This window comes from Eulemur rufifrons, chromosome 6 (genome assembly GCF_041146395.1).
Source record: "Eulemur rufifrons isolate Redbay chromosome 6, OSU_ERuf_1, whole genome shotgun sequence".
NCBI lineage: Eukaryota > Metazoa > Chordata > Mammalia > Primates > Lemuridae > Eulemur > Eulemur rufifrons.
In genome coordinates this window covers 101,057,611-101,067,949 of record NC_090988.1, presented here as the reverse complement: position 1 = coordinate 101,067,949, position 10,339 = coordinate 101,057,611, and the positions used below count along the sequence as shown (strand labels likewise).

The 10,339-nt window shown below is 53.1% G+C and overlaps 1 protein-coding gene and 1 pseudogene across 2 annotated transcripts; one reads left to right on the top strand and one right to left on the bottom strand.

The window, feature by feature from the left end:
- Positions 1-2,703: 2,703 nt before the first annotated feature.
- Positions 2,704-3,505, bottom strand: LOC138385030 (uncharacterized protein NDUFV1-DT-like; annotated as a pseudogene).
- Positions 3,506-5,347: 1,842 nt separating this feature from the next.
- Positions 5,348-10,262, top strand: NDUFV1 (NADH:ubiquinone oxidoreductase core subunit V1). Of its 2 annotated transcripts, none has more exons than XM_069470310.1 (10): positions 5,348-5,472; positions 6,588-6,670; positions 6,744-6,914; positions 7,654-7,837; positions 8,087-8,276; positions 8,728-8,940; positions 9,107-9,273; positions 9,620-9,701; positions 9,845-9,990; positions 10,097-10,262. In XM_069470310.1, exons 1-10 carry the CDS (start codon positions 5,428-5,430, stop codon positions 10,181-10,183), a joined length of 1,368 nt encoding a protein of 455 aa, XP_069326411.1. In that variant the 5' UTR covers positions 5,348-5,427; the 3' UTR covers positions 10,184-10,262. The 2 variants fall into 2 exon arrangements, with proteins under 2 accessions (XP_069326411.1, XP_069326410.1); XM_069470309.1 differs by having other exon boundaries at positions 5,348-5,499.
- Positions 10,263-10,339: the final 77 nt, after the last annotated feature.

Genomic DNA, 10,339 nt, shown 5'->3' with positions numbered 1-10,339 from the left:
CACCGCTTCGAAGACGAAACTGCTCTTGGAAAGGAGTTTCCTTAGCAGAATCCAGGTCTCTACTAAAAGCCTCAGCAAACCTCATGCTTACTGGTTGCCATGACAACTGTCACACATACTAATTGTTTTAAGATAAATAGACTAGACTTCTCAGTGTGTTTTACCTTCATGCCTGATGGGAGGGAGGCCCATTTCCAAGGAGCCTCTGGGCAACCGAGCACGCCATGCCCACATCAGATTGGGCAATGGGAATTTTATAGCCCTGAATTACCACTACCTGTACACCCAGCTTGCAAGCAAGCCAGTTGGAAGCTAAGGATACACTGCCTAGGATGCAGCAGGTGTCATGAAAGATGGTCTGAGTGCCTGGGGAAGAAGACATATGGCAGAAGACAATAAAAGATGTCAGAGAACACAGTGTCTTTATTTTCATGAGCAGCTGCTCCTAATTAGGGGAAACAGAGTCAGAAACTCACACGCACGAGTTCTGTTTCTAAGCATTCAGTGGGGAACTACTGGCCTAAGGAAATCCAAAGACACAGGGGAAGAAAAGGCAAAACAAAAAACCCTAACAATGGAACTGGGGACCTTAATGTTAAACTTTTACACACTCCCATTAAAATCACACCCCAGATAAAGAACCATGCGGTCACCACTGCTCAGCCTTATTCTGAAGTTCTTAGTTGGTGCAATATAAGAAAAACCTCATAATACTCTGAAATAAAAAAAAAGAACAGTGTTGATCTATTGGTTAGGCAGAGGATGGAATAAACAGGGATATAGGCTTAGGTTTTAGCTATAACTTTAGTTGATTAACAAAGGATCTTTAATTTTTTAATCTTACTTGGTCCTTTATATTATTATTTAAAAAATTTCATCATTCAATGCAATCAAATGTCAATCTCTGTATGGGACATGAAGTGGATGTAGGCACTAGATACAATGTGTTATGAATTTAATTTAAAATGTTACATTTACTTTATTAAAAAAGAAACAAAGAAATGAGACCCCTGACATTAGAAAGGCAGAGACTAGGCTCTCATTATTTCTCAACAGTATGATCACTGGCATAGAAAATAGAAAAGCTTCATTGGGCAAACTTTTATAATACACATTAAGGCTGCAGTCCCCAACCCCTGGGTCTTGGACCACTACTCATCTGTGGCCTCTGAGGAACAGGGCCACACAGGAGGTGAGTGGCAGGTAAGTGAGCAAAACTTCATCTGTATTTATAGCCACTCCCCATGGCTCGCATCACCGCCTGAGGTCCACCTCCTGTCGGATCAGTGGAGGCATTAGATTATCACAAGAAGCATGCAACCTAGATCCCTCGCACATACAGTTTACAGTAGGCTCTGTGCTACTTCTCACAGGAGATTCTCATAGGAGCATAAACCCTACTGTAAACTGCGCACGTGAAGGATCTAGGTTGTGTGCTCTTTATGAGAATCTAATGCCTGATGATCTGAAGTGGAGCTGAGGTGGCGATGCTAGCGCTGGGAAGCAGCTGCAAATACAAGATTATCATTAGCAGAGAGGTTTGACCGCACAATAAATGTAGTGCGCTTGGATCATCCCACAATCATCCCACCCCCACCATGGTCCGTGGAAAAATTATCTTCCATGAAACCAGTCCCCGGTGCCAAAAAGGTTGGGGACCGCTGCATTAAGGGATCTGGATGCAATATCCATAAAGGCAAATCAATAGTGTTCTATTCACAAACAATAACCAATTAGAAAATGTAATCAGAAAATATAATAAAAACACAAAAACACAAAACATCACATAAAATACCTGCCTTAAAATATGTGCAGAATTTTTTTTAAGCAAAAATTCAAAATGTTGAGTGAAGGACCTAAAAGATCTGAGAATCTTCCTGGGTGGGAGGACGCACTATTGTAAAGATGTGGGTCTTTTCTGGCTTGATCTATAACCGGGTGCACTTAAGGAAACACTCTTGGGGGCATTTGCTGTGCGTCAGGCACTGCCCTGAGCACTTACAAGCCCCTTGTTTACTGCCCAATAGCCGTCACGTGCACTCCTTTCGGGTGTACGTTATCCTCACTTTCCACATGAGAAAACTGCGGCCCGGGCCATAAACTCTCACAGTTAATAAGTAAGGGAAGCCAGATTTGGAATCCAGGCTCTTAACCTTGAAGCTCTGGTGTCACCAGCAGATAATCTAAATCTATTTGTACCAACACGGACTAACCTCAAAAACACAGTGTTGAATGAAAAAAAGCAAGATAAAGTTTCATTTTATGAAAAAATACCATTACTGCAAATAAAAAGCACCAAGCACTCACTTTCCTTTTGTACATGTTAAAGCATTTTTTTTTTTTTTAAAGATTGGGAGAGAGTATCAGATTCAACAGTATTTGGCTCCGGGACAGTGGGGGAGGACTTTATAGTTTTTTCTGTAAAGGTCCAAATTATTACAGATCAGTATATTCATATTCCACTGTGAAGTGTTTTAAAATCACCTAGAAAACACAGTGTGAACAGCACAATGATAATGAGGATTGTCAGATGGGAAAAGTATGTTACTACTTCTTGCTTTTTCGTATTTCTTCAATTTCCAGCAAAGGAAAAAAATTAATATTTTGCATTTTCCAAATAAAAAGCTCCATTACAATATTGCATAAGCAACTTCCTTGAGAAGCTCTGTGCCGGGGCTCAGAGAAGAGAGATCTGATCATGTTTTACTCACACTGGGCCTGTGACAACAGTTGCTCAAGATAGTTGCACAGGGTGGTAAAGAAAGATTCCTGGGGGGGGGCGGTGACATTCAAAGGGTTCCCCAGGAGGAGGAGGAGGAGGAGGAGGAGGAAGGGCACCAATCGGGGAGGAAGACAGATCTTCTGGTGCAAACCCAGCTTGCTGTGGGCAAAGACATCAGAGCTGGAGCTGGGGAGGTTGGCAGGCACAGACGAACAGCACCTTAAATGCCAGGCCATGGGGCCTTGGGCTTTGTCCTGAGGGCAACAGGGAACCATGGAGGGTCTTAGGCAGGGGAGGGGTAAAATGAGTATGAGATTTACAATAATCCTGCTGGTTCTGTTTGCAGAGAAAGGACTGGAGGGGCCAAGATGCAAGCAGGGGAGACCTCACGGAGGCTTTGTTAATTGCAGGTGAAAGATGACAGGGCCACAGCCATGGGGCAGGGCCTGGGAACATAGGAATAGGGAGTGTTTAGAAGGTAGACTTGCCAGATGCAGTGGATCCAGGGTGTGTGGGACAAGGAAGTGCCCTTGATGCCACCCAGTCTGGCCTGGAGATTGTTGGGGAGGCAGATACATGGACAGTGGCACAGGATGAGACAGGTGCCGAGAAAAAGTGAGAGCCAGGGCCTGGATGCCACACAGGAGACTTCCTAGGAGGTGACACTGGAGTGGACCTCCTTCTTTACTTGGGAAGCCTGGCAAGCAGGTGCTTTAGTGGGTGGAAAGCGAGGGGAGATTTATCATCAGGGGACCTCAGGCCGAGTTCTGGCAGCTGGGCCATCCTGGGCAGGCCACTCAGCATTACTGATACACTCTGTGTACTTCTGAAAACAGGGCTCATCATTCCCGCACCCTGGGTTGTGAGAAGGTTAAGGAGGTAACACATAGCAAGTGCTTGGCACAGAGCCTGGCACTGGATGAACAGAGGATCCTTCCCCTCATCCTCCGTTTCCCGTCACACCATGCCCGGCCATCTCCTGTCCCCAGCATCCCTCAGCCTGTGTTCCCTTGACCCAGTTAAAAAGAGATGAGGAAAGAATCCCCCCTCTGGCTCCATCCTTTCCCCCCTCTCCCGCCCCTAAGGGAGGGATCCGTGGACTCAGGTCTGAGCCCTGGATTAGCTGTGTAATCCCTGGCTCTGCCTGGGCAATCTCTTTCCCTGCCCAGGAGAGGGGGCCTGGGGCAGGGAGTCAGGACTCCCGGGCTCTGGGCCTGGTACTACCCTACACTTCTGGGAAACCTCAGACAGGGTGGAAATGCTCTTGGCACCTCTCTTGGAACACCACTGACATCCATAGGACAGGCATGTCAGTTGCTCTGTGGGTGTGCCATGTGCAGGAAGAAACACCTGGACTCGAGTCCAGCTCCACCACTCGGTGGCTTCATGCCCATGGGCAAGGGACAAAATGTCCCTGGGCCTCATTTTTTTCAGGTACAAAATGGAGTGAACACCATCCAGGGCTGCTGTGAGAGTATGAGAAAGTAGGTCCAAATGAGTTTGTAAATAGCACATCTGAGAGAGACAGGAAAGGATGATTACAGCCAAGAGAGTAGAGATGGCTCCTTCCCATAAGGACTGGAAAACTGAGCTGGGGACAGAAGGCCAAAAAGGTCACTCACCACTGGGACCAGAACCAGAGCGTTCTGGGGAACTAAGAAAGACAAGAGGTCATCAGGCTTCTAAGATTTCCTGAGAAGGCAAAGGACAGAGGACCTCCTCCGGTCAGGGGAAAACCAAGTGATGGGGACAGCCACACAAATACCCTAAAGCGTAATGAAGCCAGAAAGGGGTCTGGGGTGATGGTGTCACAGCAGTGGCTTGGGGTGATGACCCTGGTGGAGGAGGGAGTCGTGGAGCCCTTACATGCCGGAGTAGTGCCTGATTCCGAAGGCAGTAGGGGCCACTCCAGGATTTTGAATAGGAACGCAAAGTGCTGGAACTCTCCTGACGAGAGTTGAGAGGGCTCAGAAGCGCCCAGCAAGAAGATGCGCATCCACCGACCCTCTCCCTCCTCTCTGCCTCACCCAGCCTAGGATTCCAGACGCACCTCCTCTAGCTAGACCTTCCTGAATAACCCCCTGCCGGCTCTCTATGGCTAGTGAGCAACCCTTCCCTGAGCACATGGATGTCCGGCGGAAGCTCACGGTTTGGCCGGGCTTGGTGTGGGACAGAATAATCACAACGCAGTTGAGGACTGGGCTGTAACCTGCCTGATTTCTCCCTCCTCCCCTCAAACACGGGTGCGTACAGCAGGTGCACACTGAACGTCGAACCTGTAGAAAGTGGAACACACCAGGATCCAGCAGAAAGCGACTTGCGACGTTTGTTAACTTGGGGCTTCAAAGGCTGGGAGCCCCCAGGCAAAGGCCAAGAAGCCGAGCGGACGAATAATGGAGCAAACGGGCAAACGGACATCCAGTTAGCAAACGCCAGCCGGGTGGCGGGAGGAAGGCGGGCCAGGCCGGCGGGACTACGTCTCCCAGAAGCCTCAGCGCCAGGCCGGGCGCTTTCGGCCTCTCCGCCCTCCCCCGAGGAGGCGGGGCCGGGGGCGGGGCGAGAGGGACGCAGGGATGCCTGGTCGCGCTGCTGGCGCTGGGCGCGTGACGTTATTCCTGTGCGCCGCCTAGCGTCTGTGTCGCGCCGATTTGTTAGCCTCAGACTTGTGAAGGTGACAGCGTGAAGTGACCCGGCTAGCCCCCGCGATGCTGGCGGCACGGCGGCTGCTCGGCGGGTCGCTCCCCGCGCGGGTATCTGTGCGTTTCAGTGGCGACACGGTGAGGCCCCGCCTGGCTCTGGCCAGGGGCGTTCGCGGGCCGGGTCTCGCTGCCGCGCCTTTGTGCTTGCGGGCTCTTGGGTCTGTAGTGCCTTCTGGAGAAGCCTCCTCTTCTCCCCAGGCCCGGCAGGAAGGTTGCCGCTGCAGCCTGGTTGTAGAAGGGGAACAGGTTCCAACGGGAGACTGACTCCTCCGGGCCTTCCACCCTCCTAGCTTCCCTTATCTAATAGTTCTCCGGCCCAGCGGGAAGTTTCGCGGGTTATAAAGCGTCCTAGTCTTTTATTCCTTCCTTGCCACAGCCTTGTAGGGCGTGAAGTGTTCATAGCTCATTTTGCACATGCAGAAAATAGCCTTGGAGAGGGATGCGCACCCCTTGATTCCCCATCCTGTGCTCTGCCCCCCTGTAGTGGTTGAAAAGTGCTTTTAAAGTGGAAGTCTGGAAGTCAAGGCCTCTTTAGCCCTCATCTGGGTTGCTCTCCACTGGGTGGTGTGGAATTCCAGCCCCACCTCTGCTCAGTTTTATCCCAACTGGGCCCCTCCATCGCCTTTGTGTCCCAGCCCCAGGGAGGCATTTCTTTTGCGTCAGTAAATACATTTTGCCTCCTCAGCAGAGTTAGTAAGATAAGGCCCCTGGCCTAACCAAGTTTTGGTCCAGTGGGAGAGCCACACAAGTAAAGGGACATGCCATCACACTGGGCTTGGGGAGGCAGTATGATGCCATGATTTAGGTGTGGGCTTTGGCTACAGACAAACCCAGGCTCAAATTCTGTTTGCTTTTGGCTGTGTGGCTTTCCATGAGTTCCTTTTCCTCTGAGCTTCAGTATCGTCCTCTGTAAAATGGAGGAAATCATTCCTATCTCAAGGTTGTTATGAGGATGAAATAGAATTTTAGATATAAAATGCTTAGTTCAGTATTTGCTAACCAAAAAAATGCTTACTAAGTGGTGGTGGTCTCTATGGTGCTACAGAGTTTGAAGCTTTGGCTTCTCCCCTGTCAGCCCAGCCCTTCCTAATAGGGGGACCCAAGAGTCTATAGCATCTGACCCAATCCCTCATGGCCTCAGCTGGGCCTCCTGACTCTCTCCCCAGACAGCACCCAAGAAAACCTCATTTGGCTCACTGAAGGATGAAGACCGGATCTTCACCAACCTGTATGGCCGCCATGATTGGAGGTGAGACAGTGTTCTTAGTCTGGTGGGTTCTGGAGTAAGGCCCTCCCTTCACTGCCTTGCCCATGCTGTCCAGGCTGAAAGGTGCTCTGAGTCGAGGTGACTGGTACAAGACAAAGGAGATCCTGCTGAAGGGTCCCGACTGGATCCTGGGTGAGATCAAGACCTCAGGCTTGCGGGGCCGTGGAGGCGCTGGCTTCCCCACTGGCCTCAAATGGAGCTTCATGAATAAGCCCTCGGATGGAAGGTATGTATAGGGAGACAGAGATGTGGTTGCAGGAGAGACCTTGGGGGTGGCTGGCCTTGCCTGGATTATTGGGCTGTTTCCTTAGAAACCGAGCATGAATGAGGTAGCAGAATGTTTCCAGGCTTTATGTGGATGGGACTTGTATTTTTCTCTGGAATTCCTCAGGGGAGACTGCACAGCAGAATCAACACAAGACTTTGAGTCAGGCAGACTTAGTTTAAAAACTAGCTCTGCTTTCTAATAGAGCTTTGGGTAATCTCCTGGCCTTTTTGAACCTTAGGTTTCTTTTTTGTAAATGGATGTAGTGATATAAAGGGATTGAAGAGATAATGTTTGTACAATTTTTGGCCAGTACATTGGTTGGCACACAGAAAGCAAATAATAAACCTCAGCTACTTTACCTCCTTTTGGCCCCAGAGATGTGGTGGAGGTTGAGGGAGGTTCTTTGTGACCAAGAGCAGGATCTGGCTCTCAGGGGAAAGCACAGGGAGAGATGTTTGGACTGAGCAGAACAAAGACCTTTCTTGTGGTCATAGCCACCTAAAGATGGAATAGGCAATGAGTGCCCTGTCATTGGTGGTGAGCAAGCAGAGCCCCAGGGGACATGTTGGGAGCGCAAACAGGGATTGGCTGTTGGAGGAGACATCTCTGAGGCCTCCCTGGGTGGAGTGGAGGTGGCATGTAGTTGAGGACCCAGTCCTGATGGCCCATATCCTGTCTGAACCTCGGGCCCCCACAGGCCTAAGTATCTGGTGGTGAATGCGGACGAGGGCGAACCTGGCACCTGCAAGGACCGGGAGATCATGCGCCACGATCCTCACAAGCTGGTGGAAGGCTGCCTAGTGGGGGGCCGGGCCATGGGCGCCCGTGCCGCCTACATTTATATCCGAGGGGAATTCTACAATGAGGCCTCCAATCTGCAGGTGGGCAGGGAGGGGCATCGACAGACGAGAAGGTACTCGGCGTGTACTCGCACAGCCCCCATATCCAACCTAGTGCTTAGGTGTTGGCACCTGCTCTGTCGGGCTGAACTGGGAGGGTGGTGACCACTCCTGCATGTGTCCCTAGACAGGACTTGGCACCCAAAGCCTCAGAGCCTTAACCTGGGAGGCCTTCAAGGGCTTCATGACTCCTGAAATCATAGGCTGGGGACTCACACCCTTGTCCGGCAGGTGGCCATCCGAGAGGCCTACGAGGCAGGCCTGATTGGCAAGAACGCCTGTGGCTCTGGCTACGATTTTGATGTGTTTGTGGTGCGCGGGGCTGGGGCCTACATCTGTGGAGAGGAGACGGCGCTCATCGAGTCCATTGAGGGCAAGCAGGGCAAGCCCCGCCTGAAGCCTCCCTTCCCTGCGGACGTGGGTACGCCCTGGCCTGACCCTGGGCCTTGTCTTGGCTGTGTCCTGTGTAATCTGGGCTCTGGCTGAGTCCTTCCAGGATTGTTCTTACGGCATTTCTGAGTGCCCTCTGGGCTGGGCCAGAAACAGAGAGGAGGGTGGTAACAACGTACAGGCTGCAGCAGTGCCTCCTGCCGTCCCTCACCCCGCCTCAGCCCCATGTCAGACACCCAAGCCCCCTCTGAGCTAGTCGGTGGCTCTGCCTACACGGTACTTGTCCTGGGAATTAGGAGCTTGGTGAACAAGGTGACGCAGCTCCTCTTGAGTTTGGGGTCCAGCAGGGGACAGGAATGACAAAGGGCTGGAAGAGCAGGGGCTCTCTGCCATGGGAGCAGGACCCTGGGACAGACCCTACTGCCAGGAAACCTGCCCCCAGCCCCTGGCAGCCACTGATTTCTCTTCCCATTTCCCTGAAGGAGTGTTTGGCTGCCCCACAACTGTGGCCAATGTAGAGACAGTAGCCGTTTCCCCCACTATTTGCCGCCGTGGGGGTACCTGGTTTGCTGGCTTCGGCCGAGAGCGCAACTCGGGCACCAAACTATTCAATATCTCTGGCCACGTCAACCACCCTTGCACTGTGGAGGAGGAGATGTCTGTGCCACTGAAGGAACTGATTGAGAAGCATGCTGGTGAGGCCTGGGGCCAGCCGGTGGGGGCAGGCAGGGCGTCCATGAAGAGGGACGAGGTGGGAGGTCAGGAGCTGGGGTTGGGTTCCGGGGCTGACAGATCCTGGGCTCAGGACTAGGCAGGTGTGCTGGCCCCAGCCCTGACCATCCATCCCTTTGGGGACCCCAGGGGGCGTCACAGGTGGCTGGGACAACCTCCTTGCTGTGATCCCTGGCGGCTCGTCCACCCCACTGATCCCCAAGTCCGTGTGTGAGACGGTACTGATGGACTTCGACGCACTGGTGCAGGCACAGACGGGCCTGGGCACGGCCGCCGTGATCGTCATGGACCGCTCGGTAAGGGCTCGCCCACACGCCGCCCCCCCCACTCCCCCCAGCCCCGTCCCTGCCTCCTGCCAGCCTGGGTGCCGACTCCTTTCTTGGGCCTCTCGGAAAACCCTCTTGCCAGCTCTCTGGTCCCAGTCCTGCAGCCTGAGATCCAAGTGATGTGGGAGGGGAGGGAGCGAGGCTGCTCTGGGAGAGAACGTGCCTGGAGCCTGGGCAGTGCGGGGTGCTCGGGGAGGGCTGAAGGAGCCAGAGTGCTGGATGGCCTGGGAGGATCTGCTGGGACTGTGGGAGGGGGTGCTGAGGCCCCGGTTTCTGTCTGGCCTTGGATGCCTGCTCACTGCCCCTTGTCACCCAGACGGACATTGTGAAAGCCATCGCCCGCCTCATTGAGTTCTACAAGCACGAAAGCTGCGGCCAGTGCACCCCGTGCCGCGAGGGTGAGCATCCGGGCAGGTTAGGGGTTTGCTTGCTGTGGCTTCACTCAACCCCTACCCTCCCGTGTGGCCTGCACCCCTCGAGTGCTGTCCCACAGCCTGGCTGGGGAGACGATCAGGCCCCTCTCTTGTGGCTGTGGCTGCAGGTGTGGACTGGATGAACAAGGTGATGGCCCGCTTCGTGAAGGGGGACGCCCGGCCCGCTGAGATCGACTCGCTGTGGGAGATCAGCAAGCAGATAGAGGGCCACACCATTTGTGCTCTGGGCGACGGGGCTGCCTGGCCTGTGCAGGTACTCACTGCCCAGCTGCGTGGCACTAAGGAGGCGGGTGCTGAGAGCCCAGGGTGTTGGGGATTTTGGACTCTGCTTCACGCAGCCTCCTGCTTCCCCCACACAGGGTCTGATCCGCCACTTCCGGCCGGAGCTCGAGGAGCGGATGCAGCGGTTTGCCCAGCAGCACCAGGCCCGGCAAGCTGCCTTGTGAGCTGCCTTGTGACCACCCTGGCCCCATGGCTTGGGCCATCTGTCTGGAATGCCGAACAATAAAGCAAGCGCTGCCCACACGCCTGTTGCAGCTCCTCTGTGGCTTTGCTCTTTACCCTGTCACCTCTGGCCCTACTCATGGAAGCCTGTTCCTAGA